This window comes from Lissotriton helveticus, chromosome 2_1, assembly GCF_964261635.1.
Source record: "Lissotriton helveticus chromosome 2_1, aLisHel1.1, whole genome shotgun sequence".
Lineage (NCBI taxonomy): Eukaryota > Metazoa > Chordata > Amphibia > Caudata > Salamandridae > Lissotriton > Lissotriton helveticus.
Genome location: NC_136059.1, coordinates 781606076 through 781628908, shown reverse-complemented (window position 1 = coordinate 781628908; position 22833 = coordinate 781606076). Strand labels below are relative to the sequence as shown.

Genomic DNA, 22833 nt, shown 5'->3' with positions numbered 1-22833 from the left:
GTAATAGCGGGGAGACGAGGAGGAACAATGCCCAATGTCCGGCTGGGTAGCTGACGGTCAAGGGGGAAACCAGGGCCAATCTCCTCATTAGCTGTCAAGCAGCTCCAACGGTAATCAGCCATGTTGCTCAGGTCTCAGCGTTCAGGAAAAAACAGTTTTTAGTATATTTGATTTGCGAAGGTTATATAGCGCTATCTAGACCAGAGCGCATAACCAGGTGAACGTTGCATTAGAAGGTACATCAAAAGGATTATAAAGCGCTGGCTAGACCCGTAGGTATCTGAGCGCTGTAACAGAGGAACATTGTGTTACAAATTACATCAGTTACAATAGCGTAGTAAGGTACAGTAAACAAACAACGAGGTTGAGAGAATTTGTAGGAAAGGAGGGGAGGAAGGAGCCATAGTAGGGAGACGAGGAAGAACTGTATCCAATGTCCGGAGAGACAAATAGAGAGGGAAAGGGAAGAGGTGGAGTGAGAAGGGAGAGGACGAGGGGGAAGACGGAAAAGAGATAAAAGGAAAGTCAGCCCAAAGACACAGAGGGTAGGAGACAGCCAGGGAGATAATCCAAAGGCAGTATCCTCTATAGCTCTCTAGGAAGCTCCAACGGGCATCGGTCCGAAAGCTGGAAAGAAAGGCGACGAGGAGAAAGCAGAGCACCAGAAATACGATAAGGGGGGGTGGGTGATACAGGGGGAAGGGGAGAAACTGTGCCCAAGGTCCGACTGGGCAGGTGACGATCAGGGGATGAACCAAGACCGATCTCCTCAATAGCTGAACAGAGCAGCTCCACCGGGAGTCGGACAAAATGCTCGGACTCCGCTGTCAGGATAGAGATCATGTGTTCTCCGGGCGAGACAAGCAGAGAGGGAAGGAGGAGGGGGTGTGAGAAGGGAGTGGATGGGGGGGAAGATGGAATAAGAGATAAAGGGAAAGTCTGCCCAAAGACCGGAAGAGTAGGTGACAGCCAGGGAGGAAATCCAATGCCAGTCTTCCCTATAGCTATCTAGGAAGCTCCAACAGGCATCGGTCAGAAAGATGTAAAGAAAGGAGACAAGGAAAAGGCAGAATGGCCGAAATACGCAGAGGGGAGTGAGACAGGGAGAAGGGAAGAAACTGTGTCCAGTGTCCAGCTGGGCAGGTGACGGTCAGGGGATGAACCAAGGCCAATCTCCTCAGTTAGCTGAACAGAGCAGCTCCACTGGGCATCGGATAAAAATGCTCGTACTCCGCTGTCCGGGTAGGGGTCAAGTGTGCTCAGGGTAATGTCAGTATAGTGCGGGTTGGGGGGGAGAGCCATGGTCCGAGAGAATTCCAGATGTCCTCTTTAGGACAGGCACAATTCTGGCAGGGTTTTGTAAGTTAAAGTAAAAGATCAGCAAGGGGGGAAAAAAGTCACCACTGTTGGCCATGTTGGGGTCTGGCATCCTGGGACCCTTTTCCACACTGTGAGTGTGCCGAGAATGACAGAGGTTAACAGGGAAGGAAGGCCAGACTCCCAATAGTTTTTAACAAGCATTTACAATGCAATGGTCTCACCTTTGCAAAAGTTAGAGCTATAGGCATTGTAAATGACAACATTTTTATTTATGTGTTGGTTTTGAAAAACAGATAAATAAATGTCATTGTCATTTACAATGCCGATAGCTTAATCACTTGCAAACACACAGAGCCCCACACACACATGTTCCACTATCAAGTGCCATGATATACAACTCTATTTGAGAAAAGCGATGGCTGCCAACATTGTAACATAACATATGTATTTGTAGAGCTCACGTTCACCCATAGGTATCTTGGCACTGAACAACAGATGTTTATTGTTACCTAACTCAATGGTACTCATTGTATTGACCTAAGATGGATGAAAGGCTGCGTGGACCTCCCAGGATTTGAACCTGTGACCAGGTGGTCTAACACAGGTTCTTCCAGTGTATGCACTAGTCCACTGAGCCACCAGACCTCACTTAAGTTTGTGTACATATTTGTATGATTGCACCATCTGAAGGGACATATTGTCCTGTAATTTCCTTTCACATTTCGCGGTAAATATCATTTTACAATGAATTCAAATGGTGTCCGCTGCATTAAGGATTAATCTTGTAATCTTGTAATTTGTGTATGGAGACACCATTGCCTTACTGTCTTGTTAATGATTCTCAACTATGTTTAGGGGTTCTGTTTAATAGCTATAGGCCCTATTCATTAGTTACTGTGTATAGGGGCAATGTGTATAACCATCCTTTATTCTACTTCTGTCCCAGCAGGGGCACTCCACAGTCTGTCCATAAATCCACTCCGGTGGGGCAGGATTCTCCATCTGCGACATTGCTTTCCATTACACAAGGTGGGGATTAAGCAAAAAAAGAATCACCTAGAGACACATATTTATTTATTTAAAGAGTTTTATATAGAGCGAACACAACCACATATGAGTAACCGAGCGCTTTACATCTTGGCAGGCAGTACACACCATGGATATCATAGCACAACCAGAACAAGAAACAAACATAACAGAGCATGATAAACATAACAGATCTACAGAGAACAAACGAAAGCAAATGCATTGGGAACTAGCCCAGAAATGTCTTCATCAGTAACTCTTTGACTTCCTTTTTGAAGGAAGCACTGGAATTGTTAAGTCTTCTTTCAGGTAGCAAGGCTTTCCAAATTCTTGGTGCAATACCCGACAATGCTCGATTGTAGGTTTTCTTTTTATGGAATTTCGGTGGCTTGAGCAGTAAGGTGCTGGAGCCTCAAGAGGAACAAGAGCCTCCAGAGAGCTCAAGTTTTTGTGCAAGATAAATTTGGATGTTGCAGTGTAAAGCTTTTTGAATCATGCGTTCAATTTTCAGATGAATCCTTTCTTCATATGGGAGCCATTTAAGAAATGTAATCTTAGGCGTGATGTGATAATAGCATTTGCAAGAAAGGTAAGTATATAGGAATAGGGACCATCAGAATAGTTGGTTAGGGCTGCGAAAAGATATATGCATGAATAGAGTAGATGTATATATATATATATATATATAATTTTTTTTTTTAAATCAATTCTTTCTATTATTTTGGTTCCAGGAACCGCACACACTTGTTTGCATGAGCATGCATCACAATGGAGATTCGCCCGGTTTTTCGTGACGGGTTCATTAGTTGAAACTCATAACTGACTACATGTTGTTTCTATAAGGATTTATGTTTATAGTATAAATATGAGTAAGGGCTATGTTTGACTCTGGATTAAATATCATTTTTATATATTCCCTGTTTAGTAATCCTTTTGTGACAGAGTACTGATGAAGGCATTGCCGAAACGCGTTGTTTTCAACATGTGTCACCAATCTCTGCACATTGATGAGTTGGATCAATTGTATAAAAATGAGATAACAAAAATATTGTCTAATGTTATGTTAGAATATTAGATGATTATACAATTGTGACTCTATCATTGTCTGGGAATATTGATTCATCAAGTTTGTATATGTAATTCTTTTTATATAAAAGCTATTTTTGTATCTAAAAATAATAATTTTATACTTCAAAAAAATAATAAAATAAGAATAAATTGACTAATGTGGTTGGTTTGATGACATTTATAAAGAAATGTGGTATATAGCTATTCAGAGTCTATCGGCCACATGCATCAACGTTTTTTTCATTCGCAAACGGTGCGATTCGGAAAAATCGGCCATTTGCGAATGCAAAATCCGTTTTTGGGATGCATGAAACTGTTGTGCATAATTCGCTATTTTTAGCATTTCTAATAATTGCGAATGCATTTAAGGAATCGCATTTGTGCGATTCCTTAAATGCAATGCATCATTTTTTTTAAAATAGCGAATTTTAAAATTGGAAGTGCAAATTAACACGAGGTTGACCCTCGTGTTAATTTGCGAAAATTGTTAAAAAAGCAAAAAAATGCATTTTTAAAACTTACATGTTACAGACACACATGTCCATAGGACATGTGTGTGTGAAACAACCACTTAAAAATACATTTCAGGGGTGCAGGGGGGGGTCCTTTGGACCCCCCCCTGCACCCATGGAATGCATGAAGATTGTGAAAATTGTAAATTGCGAATTCGCAATTTCCATTGATTCCTATGGGCCTTTTGGGCCATAGGAATCAATGGGAAATGCGAATTACCAAATTAGAAGTCGCATAATATTAGCGATTCGGTAAAAAATGCGAATTTTACCGAATCGCTAATATTATTAGAAATTAATCATGCATCCCGTTTTGCGAATTCTAAATTGCGTTTCGCTATTTTTCGCAATTTAGCATTCGCAAACGACCGGGATGATGCATGTGGGGGTATATGTCCTTTCCTAAAGGTTAAATAATACTGTGCCCGGTAATTTCTTTTTCAAACTTATAATAGCATTTGCACCTTTAATGAGCCCTTCAGCTGAGTTGAGAGAGGCCCTAAGTGGCGCAGTCTTCGCTCTAGGAAGGCCACAGAGGGTACAACTACCATAATCAAGTTTAGAAATCAATAGGGCTTGCACTGAATTTTTGAAGTAGTTATGGGGAAGGAACAGTTTTATTTTCCTTAAGACTCTCAGTTGGAGGTTCGCACCTTTGGTGAGAGCACTAATGTGCTTTTGCATGTTCAGATGTTTAACTAGCATTATTCCCGGGGGAACTCGCAGAATCAATGATGTTTGGAGTGCAGTCGAGAGCTGTGAGTTGGCGCATCCATTCTTCATTATCTGGAGTGTGCTTGGCTGGGACGATAAGGAGAAATTATGTTTTGAAGGCGTTTAGTTTTAAGTGATTGAGAGTCAACCAGCTTGGTGTTTCTTGAAGAGTTGAGTTGAGGGACTTTATGTCCTCCGGGGAGGAGACTTTCAGGTACAATTGGGTGTCATCAGCATACATGTGGTAATGGATGTTGGACAATATCAGGATTGCTGTTAGAGGCGCAATGAACAAGTTGAAGAGGGTGGGTGAAATTGTGGACCCCTGTGGGACCCTCAGAGTGAGTGGTGCAAATTTTGACGGAGCTTGATTCACCTTAAGTCTTTGTGTTCTATTGTGAAGGAATAAGGAGAACCAATTTAGCACAGTCCCTGATAGCCCCATCCTGTGCTCCAGTAGCTCAATAAGGGTATCATGTTTGACCGTATCAAAAGCTCACGATAGGTCAAGGAGGATCAGATGGCATGATTCATTTGAGTCTAGCATTCATAGAGCATCATCAATAATGTGAGTAAGGGCAGATTCCGTGCTATGCCTCTGGCGGAAGCCTGATTGGAATTGGTCCAGCAAGCAGAATTGTGCAATGTGGCTACATAGTTGGATGTGTATAAATTTCTGTAAGAACTTAGCCAGAGTAGCAATGTTGGAAATAAGGTGGAAATTGTGAAGGTTAGTGTAGTCTGCTGTCGGCTTTTTTAAGGATGGGGGTGACCAGCCCTGATTTAAGGCAATCAGGACTCGTACCTTGAAGCAGAGAGGGGGTAATTATCCTCATCCAAAGAGGGAGTAAGGATGATCAGGCCAGAGTATTGTGAATGGTGCTTTCGTCCAAGGTTTGTAATATGCTTCAAGCAGCATTGTTTTTGGGGGGTAGAACCCGAGTGGGAGGGGCCATTACCGATCCGGAGGTAGGATAGGGGACAGGAAGGTTCTCCACGGCCACTCTTAGTTCCAGTTCAATCTTTGTTGTCTTTTCCTGGAAGAAGACAGCAAATTCCTCAAAATTTGGCTACGCATAGCCATCCATTGGTTGAGGATTGGGTTGGCTGTTAGATTGAAGTTTGGTGAGTTCAAACAATTTCTTTGGCCAGTTTTTTGCTTATTCAAATTGCGTTCTGAAATAACTGGCTTTAGAGCATCTTTTAACTTTTGTTGTATTGATTTCTCAATGATCTCAGCTGAGTGAGATGGTCAAAGGAGGGAGAGGATCTCTACAAAAGTTATGCCATTCTAAGATTTCTTCTTTCAGTATTTAAGCTACCATTATACCAGGGTTTGGAGATTTTGGAAGGCATTCTTTTTAGCTCTAGGGGTGCAATTGAGTCTAAGATGTTAGCCATGGAGCTATTGTAATGATCTGTAAGCTCACCAACATCAGACATATCCAGGGGTGGGGGCAGGCTGTTATCAATGCGTGAAGTCAGAACATATAGGTTAATGTTTCTAAAACGTCTTTTCCAGTGCCTAGGTTTCGTTATTCTGTGATGAGGAAGGAGATTCAGTGGTGGTCTGTCCAGTCATAGGGGCGATAGCTTCAAGTTGGATGGAGTCTATCATATGAGCAGATCTCAATGACCAGATCTAGGGTCGCTCCTTTGATGTGGGTAGGGCATTCGCATATTTGAGTGAGGTTGAGATCTGATAGGAAAGATTTGAGGCTGTAGACTGACGAGTCACTCTTATCATTCCAATGGAGTTTAAAGTCTCCAAGGAAGATCTGGGTGCCATTGCACACCGCGCTCGATGAGATGATTTCCATGACTTACTCTAAAAAGGGGAGATTGTCTTGTGGAGGGTGGTAGGCCGCGTTGAATTTACAGGCTTGCCTGATGTTGCATAATACTTCAAAGCACAGCTATTCGAATGACGACATGGGATTAGCATGCAATTGTCAAACTGATAGATTTTTACGATGTATACAACCGAGCCCCCCCCCCCCCCATGACCACTGGATCTGTCTAGCTTGATGATGTCAAAGTTAGGGGGCACTAGTATGTCAATAATGGGTGCAGAGGAGTTTTTGAGCCAGGTTTCAGTCAAACTAGAATGTCTGAATCATGAGCCAAGATGAGGGCAGCGATGTCAGCAGCATGTTGTACTGCAGATCTGCAACTGAAAAGCATGCATTTAAGATGTGATTTGGGATCAGCTGAGTGAGGAGTAGTGGTGGGGACAAGAGTAAGCTTGTTCTTATTTATGGATCTCATGTTTACCAAGGTTCTCTAAATGGGTAAGAGTGGATTGCTTCAATTAGGCAGAGATTCTCTGTGTTAGCAGCATAAGATGGGTCAGAAGAGAGAATCTCTGTGTTAACAGCGTAAAATGTATCATAAGAGAGTAGAAGGGAGATTATATCCTTATCTTGAAGTGGGTCTTTTACTCTGTAAGGCCGAGTGGGGTCATTCGGGAGGGGAGAGGTTCCCCATCTGTGGAGTGTAAGGGCTACTAGTTAAGGGGTCACAGTGGGTGACGGATGCGCAAAGGACCTAGTACTAGATTCAGAGGGAAGTGAATAGTTGAGGTACTCAGTTTTCGGGGGTCCACTAGCTTTCTGATTCTCAGATAGCTAGGTGGTGAGGTGTAAGAGGCTTACAACATCTGCCTTGAGCTGATAAAGGGTAAGTGCGATCTTATTTAGCCCAGATTCGAAAGCTGAGTGTGATTGGAATCCTGATACTTCGGGAAGGGAGCTATGCTGGGGGGGTCTAAGGGAGGAGTGGCTAGAAAGCTGCGGAGGGGATGGGGGGATGTGAGGTGCATCATTAGGGGGGAAGGTGAGCACCTGGTTAAGAAGGGGGTCAAGGGTCCTGTGATTCACGTTGCTGGACTGATTAGGGGGAACAGGATAAGGGTGTGACACTGGAGTGGCTATAGGGTGAGACATGGGCACAGTAGGCGTGTCCACGTAATGAGTAGAAGGGGTGAAGGTATGTCCCAATGGGCTACATGCCTCAGACCTGGTTGCTCTAAGAGAGCAGTGAGCATGTTGACTCATAGGAGAATGAGAGGAGAGGGATTCTGGTCCAACTGATGTCATTGCAGCATTGCTATTTAGTATACAGGTCCCACTAGCGGGGCAAGGAAGGGAAGGGGAAGGATCATCTGAGATGCCGGGGTCATGAGAGGCCACAATGATTGGATTTCAGGGGTTGTCAGAGGAAGTAGGGGGGCCATGGGAGGGTGAGGTTTCATTGCTAGACAATGAATTCTTGATGATGGGGAAGATGGAGTCAAAGATAGCCAGGTTGTGGGTTAATGATTGAATAAGGATGGTCCCATTGTTATACAGGGAGATGGTTGATTCAACTTTGAAAGTAGGTGAGGGGGTCACCGTAAGTCTAAGACCATGAGGGCTTTTCTTGAATGTGGTGATTTGTAGCAATGAGTAAAATGCTGACCTCCATTTAGTACGTCTTTTCGTAAAGAAGATCAGATCGGTTATTGTCTCACCACTTCTTATGCAGAAATAGGGATCCGAAATGAGCGTTTATAGTTATGATTTTAGGAGTCTGTGTTTGAAGTTTTTAGATACAGTTTTTGATAGGTTTAGCAGGTAAATAAATCAATAAGCGCTATAGCCTACTGGCTGCAAACTCGCAGAGATGGATATTAAGGATTTAGAGCCATGACCGGGCTTCTGACATCTATTGAATGAGAGAGCAAGATCCCAGGCATATATGGTTGTAGAACCAGGGATAATGAGTGAAAATCTCTTTGTGTTCCACTAGGGCCAGCTGAAATGTGCTAGAAAGTGAAGGAGCACGGGGTGCGTATGAAGGAGTATGATGGTGCAGGCTATGGCCAACCATGAGAATTCAGGGATACTGACAAAGATTCTGACCAGGGACATGTAGGGAACTCAGAAATAATGTTCACTGCTGGGCAATCCTAGGCCAAAGCTAAAAAATACTTAATTTTGCAGGCACATCATTAACAATCAGGTTGTGTTACTCATTTTGCTTCTCAAAAGAGTTAAGTGTAACTGCTGGAAGCAGAATAGCCACTCAAATGCTGGGCTACTGATTGATATCCTGTTGCCACCACCACTGATCAAATTAAACTTGTCATAGATAAAACTGGATAGATAGGTCACTGGGGTTAGGTTCCAACTGCAAAAGTCGGTGTGTAATAATGCATGGTCTCAAGGTTGATGGATTATTTCCATAGAGTTTTTATAAGTTATTAAATTAAACCAATTTCACATTGGTCCTCTGTTGCTGAAAAAAATAATATAAGCTGCTTTGCTATTTTAGGGTGAGAGTTGGGTTGCGCAGCATTCTATGAACTGATCCTGAATACTTATACAAACGTACAAAGTTCAAGCAAAGATTACAAACTGATTGGGATGCCAATACACATGAAGACATTTCAAGGAAAAACAATTGACCCCTGATGCTTATACACTTGAACAAAGTTCAAGGAGAGACTACAAATTGATGAGGGGTGTCAATACACATGAACACATTTCAAGGAAAGACATCGAACTGTTCAGGGATGCTTATCCACATGAACAAAGTTCAAACAAAGGCTTCAAACTATTCAGGGTTGCTTATACACATGAACAAAGTTCAAACAGAGACTACAAACTGATTGGGGATGCTTATACACATGAACACAGTTTAAGGAAAGTCTATGAATGGATTGGGAATGCCAATAAACATTAACAAAGTTCTAGGAAACTTCAAGCTGATTGAGGATGCTTATACATATGAACATAGTTCAAGCAAAGACTATGAACTGATTAGGGATACTTGTACACACGCACACAGTTCAAGGAAATACTTCAAACTGATTGTGGAGGCTTATACATATCAACAAAGTTTAAGCAAAGACTACAAACTGATCGGGGATGCTTAAACACATGAACATAGTTCAAGAAAAGACTATGAATTGATGATGGATGCCACTACACATTAACTCAGTTCAAGGCTAGATTTCAAACCGATTGGGGATGGTTATACAAATGAAAATACTTCAAGCAAAAACTACGACTGATCTGGGATACTTGTACACATGTATACAGTTCAAGGAAATGCTTCAAACTGATCGGGGATACTTATACACATGAACAAAGTTCAAGCAAAGACACAATCTAAGTTCAAGGAAAGACTATTAATTGGTAAGGAATGCCAATACACATTAACACAGTCAAAGGGAAGACTTCAAACTGATCGAGGATGCTTATACACATGGAGAAAGTTCAAGATAAGACTACAAACTGATCTGCGATACTTATACACATGTACACAGTTCAAGGAAAGACACCAAACTGATCGGGGATGCCAATATAGAAGAAAATGGTCTAAGGTAAGAATACAGGCGGATGAGGGATGCTAATACTCACAAACACAGTTCAAGACAAAATTACGACCTTATAGGGGAATGCCAGTACAGACATAAACAGTTTTATAACTAACTACAATTGTCATAAGGGAATACAGTTTTTCATGCATCAGTAGGCTGTAAGTCTTTTTGGTAACTTTACTCCGAGGACTGAAAGTTCTCTAAACAGAAAATAACAACACGTTTCCTTTAAAGTGGGACAAGTGCATTTTGACACTGATCTAAGTGGAATGAAGTGTTCTGGAAACCACGCTCTTTGATAGCCTATTACGGCAATTCGTCTTTGTCTATATTGTTAATGCTTCTACATTTCCGACTATTCAAGGGTGGTTGTTGTTGCTTGGGGCTGAGATGATAAAAGGATTGTGCACAGTGCCATGAAGTCTCAGCTGAAAATGTGAGCTTCTGACATTTGGCATACAGAAATTTAGATTCAATACTGGTTTTTATGTTGTGTTCTATCAAAAAGATAGGAGGCTGCACTGCGTGGACGACTAACCCATACTGGAAGGAATGAAAAGCTAAGAAATCCCAAACAATTTTAGGACCAAAAGCTACACATTCTAATAACTAGCCTGCTCCATATCTGCCCAACTTGAATCATTCTGTGCTTTGCCTGTAAACAGCAACACTATTTTAGGTATTCAGCAGGAGGGGGCTTTGTCTATTAGAGAATTGATATTATTAAAGATTCGCCTAAGAGAATTCCCTTGATTGGATACCTTGAAAGAAAGATAGATATGCTTTATTTAGTTTGAAGTTTTGTATAGCACTTTACTGCAAGAAGAATGCCACCAGGAGTGTTGACAGTAATGCATAGTCAACTATTACATACAGCCATTGTGAATGTTAACATTAGAAAAGCCAGGAATAAGGTATATGATTATCATGTTTCTATGTGCTACTTGTCTTGCTTTCATTCATTTAAACTGATTGAGATATTTTGACTGAGACTTTGTGAGTTAACAATAAAGCCCCATATTTGAAAACATAATTTCTAGTTTCCCGAGAAAGATTATGTAACAATAAAAGCAATATTGATTTTGGAACGAAGGGTAAATGAAAAAAGTGCCAATCACATGCATTAAGAAAATTCAAACTTCTACAGCTTTGTGAAATATGATGAATATTGCCTGTACCTGGCAATACATATCTTACAATTTATCTAAAAATCAAAGGCAGAGGATAAAGTTCCACATGAGGCAAGGCTTCCATGCCCTTAAGCTCACAGCCCCCTTGTGCTGACATGTAGATTCTTAATTATGACTTGGATCGATTGACAGATTCTCATACCACGTGCTGCATTAAAAGATAATAAGTGGCAGAGAATAATCTACCTATTGACATACATATGTACTTTTCCTATTCAAGGTGCGTCAGACAACAGAACATGCATGTAATAATTAAATCACACCACTAATCGCTTGTATTAATTTATTTAAAATGAACAGGGCAACAATGGCACCGGTTGGACATGGTTATCTGCCACTGCCGTTTAAAGGCTCCCCTTCACCCTCCTCCACGACCTCACCCACGGATGGAAAGAAGGAGCCTTGCCTGCAGCAGCAGAAGTGGATCCTCGAGCAGACCACTTCCTGCTTCTCATCCGGACCCACAATACCCTGCCTTTCATCAGTGCCAGAAGCTGCACACTTATCAAGGGTTCATACAGGATAGGGGTGACAGAAATGATTTTACTGTCTGATTGAGAAAAGGTGCTATGCTTTTTAAATTATTCAATCGTGCATAGAAAATTGCTTCATATATTTCCAAATTTCTGGGACAAAAAAGTGTGGTAATTCCGAATTTAAAAGCTGTGTTTAACAAGATTACGTTTACAGATATCCAATACCTTTGACTAATTTTAGCCAAACTGCTTCACAAATATAGAATGACTTATCCAATGAAAACTGAACCTGCATTTTTATTAATTTATGATGGATTTGGCCAAATTATTAAGTAAGGAGATCAGACTACAGAGCACAGCAAAAGGCACAAGGCCTACTACAAAGGATAGTGGTAACTGAAAATCTGCTGGCAGCATAGGCATAATCTGTGCTGATTCCTGAACAAACTTTAATAAAGTGCTAGAGAGAGCAAAACACAAAAAAAGGGAAAGGAGGAAGAGAAATACTGAAAAACAATGACTAAGAGAGGTAGAAGGGATGAAAAAGTTCCTACAAGAGTGTGGTTAAGAGGCAGGGAGTGTCTAATGGTGGATTAAGGAGGCATGAGGTGGAATCAAGACTATACAGCTTTGGAATTCAGCACCTTAGCCTTCAATTACACAGGCGCAGGCTTCTGAACAGAACTTTGGCCCCGGCACTTGCTCTTCTACAAATTCGGCACTGGGCATAATATCCGTGTTCAGAGTATATTAAGTGGTGGATATTCTGATGGAAGAATCTTCATCAGTTTCACCTCGCGCATCATCATGTCTGGTCAAGATAGCTCTGTGAAAGACCACCAGGGAAATGGTGCCACCAGTGCTTAACTTGTAAAACATTAAGTCCAAGGCTCTCATCAGGAAGCCACTGCAGCCTACACCACCCATTGTCCCTGCTAGCGCTACCAATGACAGTAGCAAACCAGCGACTTACCATCACACTCCAACTAGTGTGACAATTCGGACTATTCCAGGCCCCCAAAGCTATAATATTAGCATGGGCGGCAGATATTAGTCATTAGCATATTGAATTAGTAAACAACTGTTGTTGTGCTCACTGTAAATAAGACAAACAGCCCACCATGTGGCAGATTGTCAAAAATGCCGGTGCTGACAATAAAGTGCCGGTGCCGAACACCAGAAACCATTGGCTCAAATTAAGCATTGGGTGACACACTTTCAGGAGGAATGTCTTGCATACAATTCCATTCACCAAAAATGCCAACTAAAGCTATGAACATTTGCCTCATTCAGTTTTCCCTGGGGACATGATGCTTGTACCAGTGGCTTTGTTGAGGCTGTTTTTGCATTCACATACGCTGCCACTCACTATCTGTCAGCTCTAGTTCACATTGAGTCTCCTACTGCATTGTTCAGTCAAGCATGCCATTTTGTCTCCATAATATGCTTCATGAATGCTGGTGTGATAACTTGATAGGTGGGCGATGCATGGAGATCGTTTATGGTGCAGATTGGGTTTGTCAACACAACCTCTCATCGGGGCATTTCTGAAGGAATGTAAATACACACCAAATTATATGCACGCTGTACTTACACAGTGACAGCAGTGCCAGGATGCCAGGACAAATGGCGTTGTGCATTGTCTACTTGTCCTAGCACCCGAGGATTACACCAACTCTGACTGCCCCATCTCAGTAACAAGCCAGAAGAATGGTAGCACCTGAAACCAAGGCCTCATCATGTGGGGCACCATGACAGCAGAGGCTTGTCTATGTTCTATCTGACAGGGAAGTGACAGCGGTCATGTACCAACAGATGCTATGGAAGTAGGATCTGGAATGTGCCCTTAGGGACTTTGGTATATAGAACGTGTGGATGGTCACCCATTTTTTAACAGTGAATTGGTACGTATATCACACTTTATCTTAAGATGAAGTCGGTTATGTATATGGGCATTTGTGGACCTTTTAGATGTCCGATATTATGGGTCTTGTTGAAAGGCAAAGTTCTGTGGTGATTGTACTTGACGCCTTGGCTATGTCATTTATTTGCAATAATCTACTGAAATACAACTTAGTTGATTGCATAAAAGAGAGGCCTGAGAAATTTTTATTGTCAGCGAAATCTACAGGATTTTCAAATTTTGTGCTATGCGAAATTCATGAAATTTTTCAAATGCTTGTATTAGTCAATTTTGTGTAAATTTCTGTATACAGAAGGCTTGTTTACAGGTAACATGCAATTTTCTGCTCGAACTGATATCTTGCAAGACTTTGTGTATGCAAGGTGCATGCTCACGTCAGGTGGGATACCCTGAAACCACGGAAGCATAGATTTTTATGGACTTTTTCACAATTTTACAAAAAAACTATGTGATATTGCACACCCTCATATGTGAAGCCTCGTTAATGCTTAAAATATAATGTAATCACGAAGTGTCAAGCATGAATGCACTAATAAAAGCGTTCCTTTAGGCGTTGTATGTTGAACATGATAAAAACATCACCTGACAAAAATATCCTAAACTAAATATCCTTTACAAAAATATCGTCCTTTTGGGTGCATTTTTAATACTAACTCCAGAGGGGTGATACTTTTGTCAGTTATATTTCGGACATGATATTTATATCAGGTGATGTTCTGACTATTATATCCTGGTTCCACACCACTGGGGACACAGAGTAAAAATGCAGACCGGTACTATCTATTCAGGTGACGTACGTGTACAGTTGGTGCGGCTTATGTAACTGTGTAATGTTTAATATTCATATCTCGATTCCTAGAGATGAGGTGAACACGGGTTATTCACCTCTCCTGACAGGACATTAATTCCAGTAACCTCAAAAATATGTCATAACAACGCTATGCTTTTTATTTGCGTTACCAGCAATCTTCTCTTGAACATTAATCTTTTGTTGCTATTCAATTTTTTTTTACGGAAAGGCCCATTAAAATCCCTAGAGAAATGCTCTAATTTCCCTTTTAAAAGGTCATATGAATATGTTAATTGGCGTGTGCAGACATGGAAGATGCGTGCATCGAGCGGCCTGCAGCTGCCTCCGTCCCACGTGGGTTTAGACCATATGATGTGCACAGATCAATCTCGCACACAGCGCGCGTGACAGCGCGCGCTCCACATGCCGAGACCTTGAAGAGAGGTTAATTGGAGCGCAGGGTGCTCGCTTGCCAGCGAGCAAGTTCATGTAATAAACACCAAAGACTATTCACGCCACTCTACCGGCGGCCCTCAGAAGTATCGCGATGGGTGCTGTCAAGAGCTCGTACTATTCCCGCTTGTCCTATTGATTCTGAGATTTACAGTCTTTCAAGCAGCAAACTTACACAAGACATAGAATTGTTTATTGTAGGAACAAAAGCTGCATTGGCCGATTATAAACGGAAGTTGGCAGAGTACTCCCATTGGCTCGTACAGCATGGGCTTGGTGAACACGTCTGAGCGGTTTGGAAAACAGAGGATTCCACCAGTTTCTGCAGAAAAGCTGCGAAGGTCAGAGTTTCCCAAGAGTAGTTATGAAATTATTTTCTCAACCTTATGTTTCTCACGTGTAATACTTTGCAAAAAATGTTTTTACCCCGAGGAGTAAGCCCTTCAAAACATGTAAGCTTGTGTATGTCAACATACTAAGGGCCTAATATACAGCATCTGCCCATGCAGGTGAAAGTGGTGGGGCCGAGTTGGGAGGAGGGAAAATGTATTATATATTTAATTTTCCCTCGTGGTCCTCTATAAAATCCCTCCCAACCTGGCTCTACCGCTCTTACCTGCTCGGGGTGCTGCTGCTGAAATAGAGTTTGGTGAAGAGGGTACTCCATTGATGAGGGAACGTAGTAGCCACTCCGTCAAACTGTAGTTCTGCATCCCTTATTTATTTTAAAGTTAGGCAGAACTGAAATAAGTCCGTGTCAGAGATTACTCTGTCTCTGCGACTGACATACACGTCTGACGGCCCGACAGAGGAACGGCCATTGGAGTAATAGTATTTGACCGACCGACCCATTTAGAGTGGGTGGTCAAATAGCCAATTTTCACGATCCATCACCGCTAGGTAAAAGCTGGCGGTAAGGAGAATTGGAAACGTGTATATGATCCCCACACCAATGAAGAACTCTTCTATGGCAAAGGGGTAATTTTGGTTGGGCTTTGTGATTTTATTTTTGAGTTGTAGTAAGGCTCCGTCATGTTGACAGAGCAGTCCATCAAACTTTAAATAAGTTTAAAGGAACTGCTGTGATGATGGTTTCTGCCAATGCAAGAGATGTGCGCGGGGCTGGCAGAAATCTCTACATTTGGCAGGTGGAGTAGCCTCATCATCGTAGTAGAAAAATGTTCCGCCATGCAGACGGTACATACTCCAGACGCCAAATTCTAAATAAGGCCCTAAGGCAGGTATCTCTTTCCTGGGACATCCACAACACACCACAGGGGCCGGAGTTGCTGAATGGAACATTACTTTGACTTAAAAGCATAATCAATCAATCAGTACATTTGTGTGGATCCTTGCTCAGGCGAAGACACCGAACCAGACGGGCTCAAATATTACAGTCGCAGGCTAGTAGATGGCTGGTATCTCACAGTGCGTTGACCAATCAGCTGCTACAAACACAACGAACAGAGACTCAAGCACATTACAATATGGTTAAATCCGAGCACATAAAAAAACACAATCCCCCAAAAGCAGTTGCTGACCCTCTTGGCACAATCATGGAGCAGATGACTAGTCTTGAGAGGCACTCAGCAGAAAATGACGAGGCAACCTGTAAAATTAATTTACAGGCAGATGAGAAAGGCTCTTTCGGGATGGGCTTAAAGGTGAAGGCTGAGGATTTGGAGAATCGCAAGTAGCGGCATCGTTTGCATGCTTTGGACATCAAGGAAGGGGCAAGAGGAAAGGATGCCTGTGTGTTTTTGGCAGAAATATTTAGAAAGGCTTTTCCAGATTTATCTGACTGGGACTTTGATTCACAAATATAGTGCATACATAGATTTCCTTTACCAAAATAAAGAGCATGGCAATTGACCTAGGAGTATGTTAGTATATGTTCAGGAACTGATTCTCTGCCATGTGACGGTGGAGCAGCACTGGCAGCTCCGTACAGCCATTGAATCATTTACGGAAGTGTGGGCTCAGGTTTATCTACAAGCACCCTCCAGATTGAAAATACACAGGAATGAGTGCAAAGACTTCTGCAAAGAGTTAAAAGAACAGTGGTCTTGATTAATTCAAATGCAATATTTTAATAACATCTTGAGTTTGTTTGTAGGCGATAGGATTATTGACCTGAATATTTGAATGGATTATTCTGAGAGTGAAGTATAAACATCACATTACCCGAATGTTGGCTAAGTTGCGTTTATACTAGGATGATCTCGGTCAATACCCAAGCGTTACAATGAAGAAGCTGATATTAAAGGGAGTAGTAAATGTTTTTGCTAATTGAGATACATCCTGGAAAAATGTGACAAGTGCCCAAAATCAGATAATTGTAGAAAATGAGTTCAATAGACTAAAGACGATTACGATATTTTCGATAAATGCCTCCCATAGTCAACAGCAATTTATGGGTTAATTTTCCTGTGGGATGAGGGTTACCTGCTAAGCTGAGGATGGTTGGGTATGGGTGCTGTTCACAGGGGGTAGGATGTCACATTTCTATAATTGGGTGGGGGGGGGAATGGAGGAGATGTAGGAAGAAAGGATTGTAAGAAAATGTGATGTCAGGAGCCAAGATACAAATAGTTTGTGCATGACCAAGTCAAACCCTATTAAGATCTGTAAATGCAATGGTATCTCGCACACCTACCATTATTAGATGTAATGTTTGATTGCTAAACACATTCCTCATAAGTACAGAGCAATTAGCACCTTTCTGACTATGTATAATCCGCATATAGTTTGTTTGTTGGAAATTCATATAGCTAACAAAGATCTATTGAAAGTTTTTTGCCAGATGGGGATTAATGTTTTAGCATGTACCGCACAACAAATACCACGTATAGGGGTCTCTATACATAGCGCCTGTAATGTGTGCAGCCAAATTCTTTAAACTCTTGGCAGCACAAATGCCAGGTGGGTGGCTATACAGGTACAAATTAAACAACATAAATTCATCATCTGCGTAATTTATGGGCCCAATACAGACCATTCACATATAATTGTTTCTGTTCGTTTTGAATTAGCCAAATGGTCAGCCTGGGGAAAAAATTGTTGGAGGAAATTTCAACTGGGTAATGAATTATAAGCTTGATTGAACCAATCCGTTAGCTACCTTGAGAATGAACAAAGTTTTTAGTACTAATAAGCAATTTGTACATGTGCACGGTTAACGATTTATAGCGCTTACTTAATTGTGATGCTAGTGGGTGTACTTATTACTCACATGTGGGTGTACTTATTACTCACACAGGGTCTGTTCTTTGGAACACCCTCCCCCTCGCACTAAAGCTAATTACGGACCACCTGTCTTTTCGAAAAACCCTGAAAACGTACCTTTTTTCCAGCATTTAATTCATTCCCCTCCCACCACCCACTAGAACTGTTTTGGGCAGAGTAGCTGGTTTCTTTTGTATGGCAAAGCGCGGAGATACCCCTTCGGGGGTCTATTCAGGCGCTATAGAAGCATATAAATAAATAAATAAATAAATGTGCATGGGTATTATTCATGCATTGCTGTGGCATTTACCTCAAGCAGTATGATCACAATGACCAACATGGCTATAGATCCTATGGTTATTTCGGATCATAACCCATAAGTTGTATGGGATGCCCTAAAACCCTTTATACCTAGATTCCCTATGCTATTAGTTGCAATAGGGCTATTTAGGAATACTGAATCGCAATTAACAAATCTGTATCATTCGCAATTTTTGAATGTTATTCTATCTCACTGTGTATGAGGCTACAACAAGATCGTTAGGGGCCAGCACATAACAAACTTTGTAACAAACTTTAACATCCACTTGTTCATTATTTACACTCTTTAAATACAGACAAACAGTGTCTAATTAAGATCAGATTGCAAATTCTTCTTTGCTAGGTGGATTATAAACAATTTAGACCTGCAGATATTAATTTACATTATGTTAATATATCTTAGCAAGCAGAAATTGAAGGCGTAACTTACAGTTTTCTTCAACATTTTCACAGCAAATGGCTTTTGGGTTCCTTTTTGTCTGCATCTATACACAACAGAAGTAGCTCCCCTAAAGAAGTAAAAACAAGAAATGTGGTCAGATTTTTTCATAGGAACTCTCTTTTTAGCATCTTGACAGAAAAAAACATAATGCACCAGAGAATCAAAAGACGCAAATAGAAGGTCTCTTGCCCACAAGAATGCTGAATAGCCTTTCCTCAGAAGGAGGCACAGAGATCTAACATGAAGAGTAATTTGAAGCGACAATTTAAAAAGATTTCAGAGATATTGTCCAGTTAGATAACCTTCGTCATGGTGGGTTTTCAATTGCAACCTCAAGCCATCTACATCAGGAAAAATTGACTAGCAAGTAGGTTGACAGTACTCTAAAACTCAATAGTCCTATTAGGCCCATAGGAATGAGTTGGAAAGCATTCTGTAATATCGATTGCTTAGTTTGACGCAAGAAAGATGGACTGAAATGCGGCCCAAAGAAGGATCCAGTGGCTGAGATTGACTCAAGTATTCACCCATCACTTTTTTGTATTCCTCAGTGTGACACCATATGTGCAATAGGTGTGCCTAGACGTGGGTCCCCAGCTCGCTGTGAAAAGAGATGTGACAAAATGCACACCCTTCTTTACTGCGTTTTACCCATCTATAAAATATTGCTCTAGGGCAATAATTTCTGGCGGGCAACCCTTGGTTTATGCTTCGGCCCAAAGTTCAAGAAAAATAGTAGGGTGTGCACTCTGTCAGATATCTTTTCATTATGAATTTTCTGCCCATTTGATAGTTTTCACCCCGCAGTATTGGTATAAAAATATGTAAAAAGCAAACAAAAGTGTAGAATCAAGGTGAAACGCTGACATTCTTACTAATGTTTTATTGCACTTGAACTTTATGTTTCATTGTTGGAGATACGTTAAGGGTGCCAGTGATTTCTATGCAGTGGGTGTACTAAGTGAATAATATGTTCGTCTTGTCTAAATGGGTCAAATTACAAATTTGTAGTTTTTATTTACATCACTTATGAATATAATTTGTTTGCTTAATATTTATTTTATTCTTAACACAGTGGGTTAGTTCATTTCGCCAGGGGGAGAGTATTTTGTTTATTTCAGTCGACAGATCACGATACTTCTTTTGATTAACTGAGTATTTAAGGGTTGGGTGGATCCGGTTTCCTCTCACATGGAGGGTGTTAAGTGGAGGGGGCAGCATTGGGATTTTCCGCTCCATACTCACGTCGAATGGAGATGATATTTGGCATTTTGGCAGCGTTTTTCGCTATATTTGTGTACCATGTAATTTACACCTGGTCACTCTTCTGAGTTAGAAGTCTCTGCATGATTTAAACACGTAAATCTACATTTATTTTAGTTGGTTCGGTAGCACACAGTGGTTTTCTAAGTACCTTGTAGTAATATAAAGGCAACACATGGGGATGGTTTGAAGATGAAGCACCAGGAGGTTGTTAATCTATTTTTAATGTGTCATATTCTAATTTGGTAATGTTTCTTGGGGATTGTTGAGTAGGGGGATAATAAATAAGCATACGTTTTACTTAATGGGGGGTCACAGAATATAAAGCACCACAGAGTTATTGTGGGTGTGTAGTCGGATGAAACATGATATTTTACTTAGACTCTTAACTTCACGTTGTTTCCAATTTCCGTTAACCCCTGAAGAAGAGATGTTATTCTCGAAATGCATTGGGTTTGTTACATCATGGATGAAATTGTGAATTTTTATTGTGAACAATAGATCATCATAGAGTATTGTTCGCTGGAACCAATACACGGCGAATAAAACACGGAAGACCTCAATATCCTGTTTCATCTTTAATTAACTGGCTTATACTTGGACTAAAAATAGATTAAAATGGTATAAAGGAAAAGTTTTAAAATGTTTAAAACAAGAGTGTAAGGATTCATAGTGGCCTATGGGCCAGTTAAGGGCTGTGCAGCGGAGATTTGGTGTTCCAGGAATTGGACATCTATTCTGTCCCCAGCTCTCTGTGCCATAGGACTGAAGAGGCTCAAATAGGCGGAAACTAGTCTTGGATTGCTTGTGCTGGTAGTGGCCCTGTGCTGGAATTTCGGGCTGGACTGTTCCTATTGGAGAAGCACCAACATTGATTTGCCTAAGGCTGGTTACTGTTTGGGGTGAGCAAAAGCATGTTGGACTGGTATGCGGGCCAGAGTAATTACAAGTGGCTGAGATGAATTCAAGTGTTCCACCCTTCTCTTTTTTGTGTACATCAGTGCGATGCTATATGTGTGATGTGTATGCCCAGACGTGGGTCCCTGCTTGCTGTTTTATAGGACTCAAGCAACACCTCACTGAAGGCCCAAATGAAACTAGAGTTGAGTTGCTTGTGTCCCTATTCAGAGAGGGCCTGGCTTGCCAGTTCATGCTGGACTATTCCTCTTGGAGCAGGATTCAGACTCATTTGCAAATGGCTGAATTATGTCTGAGATGGCATGGTGAACAAAAGAACGATGGAATGGAATGCATTCCATAGTAATTACCAGATACTGAGATTAATTCAAGCATTTCACCCATCGCTTTTGTGTACTTTGCCTGTTGGAATTTCTAATAGACTTCCAGGGCAACTAAAACAAACCCATCAGGATGGTGTACCAGCGAAAATGACTTTCACAACATTGATACTATAAATGTAAATACGTCTTTTCCCCCCTCTTAGACATCTGAAGTCATTGTGGCTGAATCTATCGGAACTTATTGATGCAAGTAACACCGATTTAACCCCCAACATTTCTTTTACCTACAAAATTGCCACTTGTGCACATGCAATATGAAGATGGGTGGGATGCAGACCTGGATTTTGGCTTCCACATATAGGCACGTATTACCAAGCGGCATCAGTTATCACAATTAGGAGATTCTTAATGACTGCAAGTCAAAGACCTCAATGGGTAACTTGATAAAAATGCAACTGGGTTGTACACCAGGAGTGTTGCAAATTGATAAACTTCTGAATTTACCAGGCATCGGTGATAAATAATAATCAAGTGGAAACAGGGACATTAAAAGCTTGGGACTGACCCCTTACTACACCAGACCCCACCCATCTGGCACAACGAAGGATACACATAGGAGGCACAATGATTTTCTGAAGAGAAAGGGGAATCACATCCAAAGACCAGGTAATAGATGAAGGAATGTGTGATCCGAACCCAAATTATATACTGAACCTCAATATTTTATGCACTCCGATTTTTGCCTCAGGCAGTTTAGCTCCATGATTTCTCGTTGATCTAGAAGCAAGACACCACCCTCCCCAACATTAAGCTCAATAATTGGCAGAGTAGAATTCAAAATTGAAACTGGGACCTCTCCATAACTGAGCTGTAGATCAAAATTAAGTTTAAAAGTTTTAATACAGAATTGTTAATATGAACCATACAGACAAATGCATAATTTGCCATTAAGACTCATGTATAGAACACAGAATCAGAAAATCATAATAAAATCCCCATTGAAGCAATTACATCTCTCCAGATTCTAAGGGGTTTAATACACATTTTATGCATAAACAATTAGCAAAATTGCAGATTCAGCATGGCATGATCATGGTTACATCGCATTGGAAAATTAAAAGCAGCTTTCTAATAATTAACTCTTAGTACTAACCCATTTCTTAAGGTAAAAAAAAATCTTCCGCTTGCTTCCTCAGCAACTACACTCCCGAGATGTACAATATAATATGAAACATTTCTCAAACAATAGCTCATAGAATTATGCTCTCGTGCACGCCTTTATCGGACCTTCCAGTGGAAATCCTTCAAAATGGGGAGAGGGTGTAGCCTTACGGCTAGAGCGGTCGACCTCGAAGCTGAGGAACCGGGTCGAGTCTTGGCAGGGACGTCCAACATCCTGTGATTCTAGGCAAATCACTTAATCTCACTGCGCCTAACAAAAATGAATGTGTCCGTCTGTGACAAAACTGGTGCTCATGTAAAGCGCTCTGATACCTGATATCT

At 41.2% G+C, this 22833-nt stretch overlaps 1 protein-coding gene across 1 annotated transcript in view; it reads right to left on the bottom strand.

The window, feature by feature from the left end:
• CAMK4 (calcium/calmodulin dependent protein kinase IV) overlaps positions 1 to 22833 on the bottom strand; it is a 1079259-nt gene that overhangs the window by 564879 nt on the left and 491547 nt on the right. Inside the window, exon 2 of the mRNA XM_078677356.1 lies at positions 18815 to 18893. Within this exon, the coding sequence (XP_078533482.1) occupies positions 18815 to 18893 (79 nt within the window). The remainder of the gene's footprint in view (positions 1 to 18814; positions 18894 to 22833) is intronic.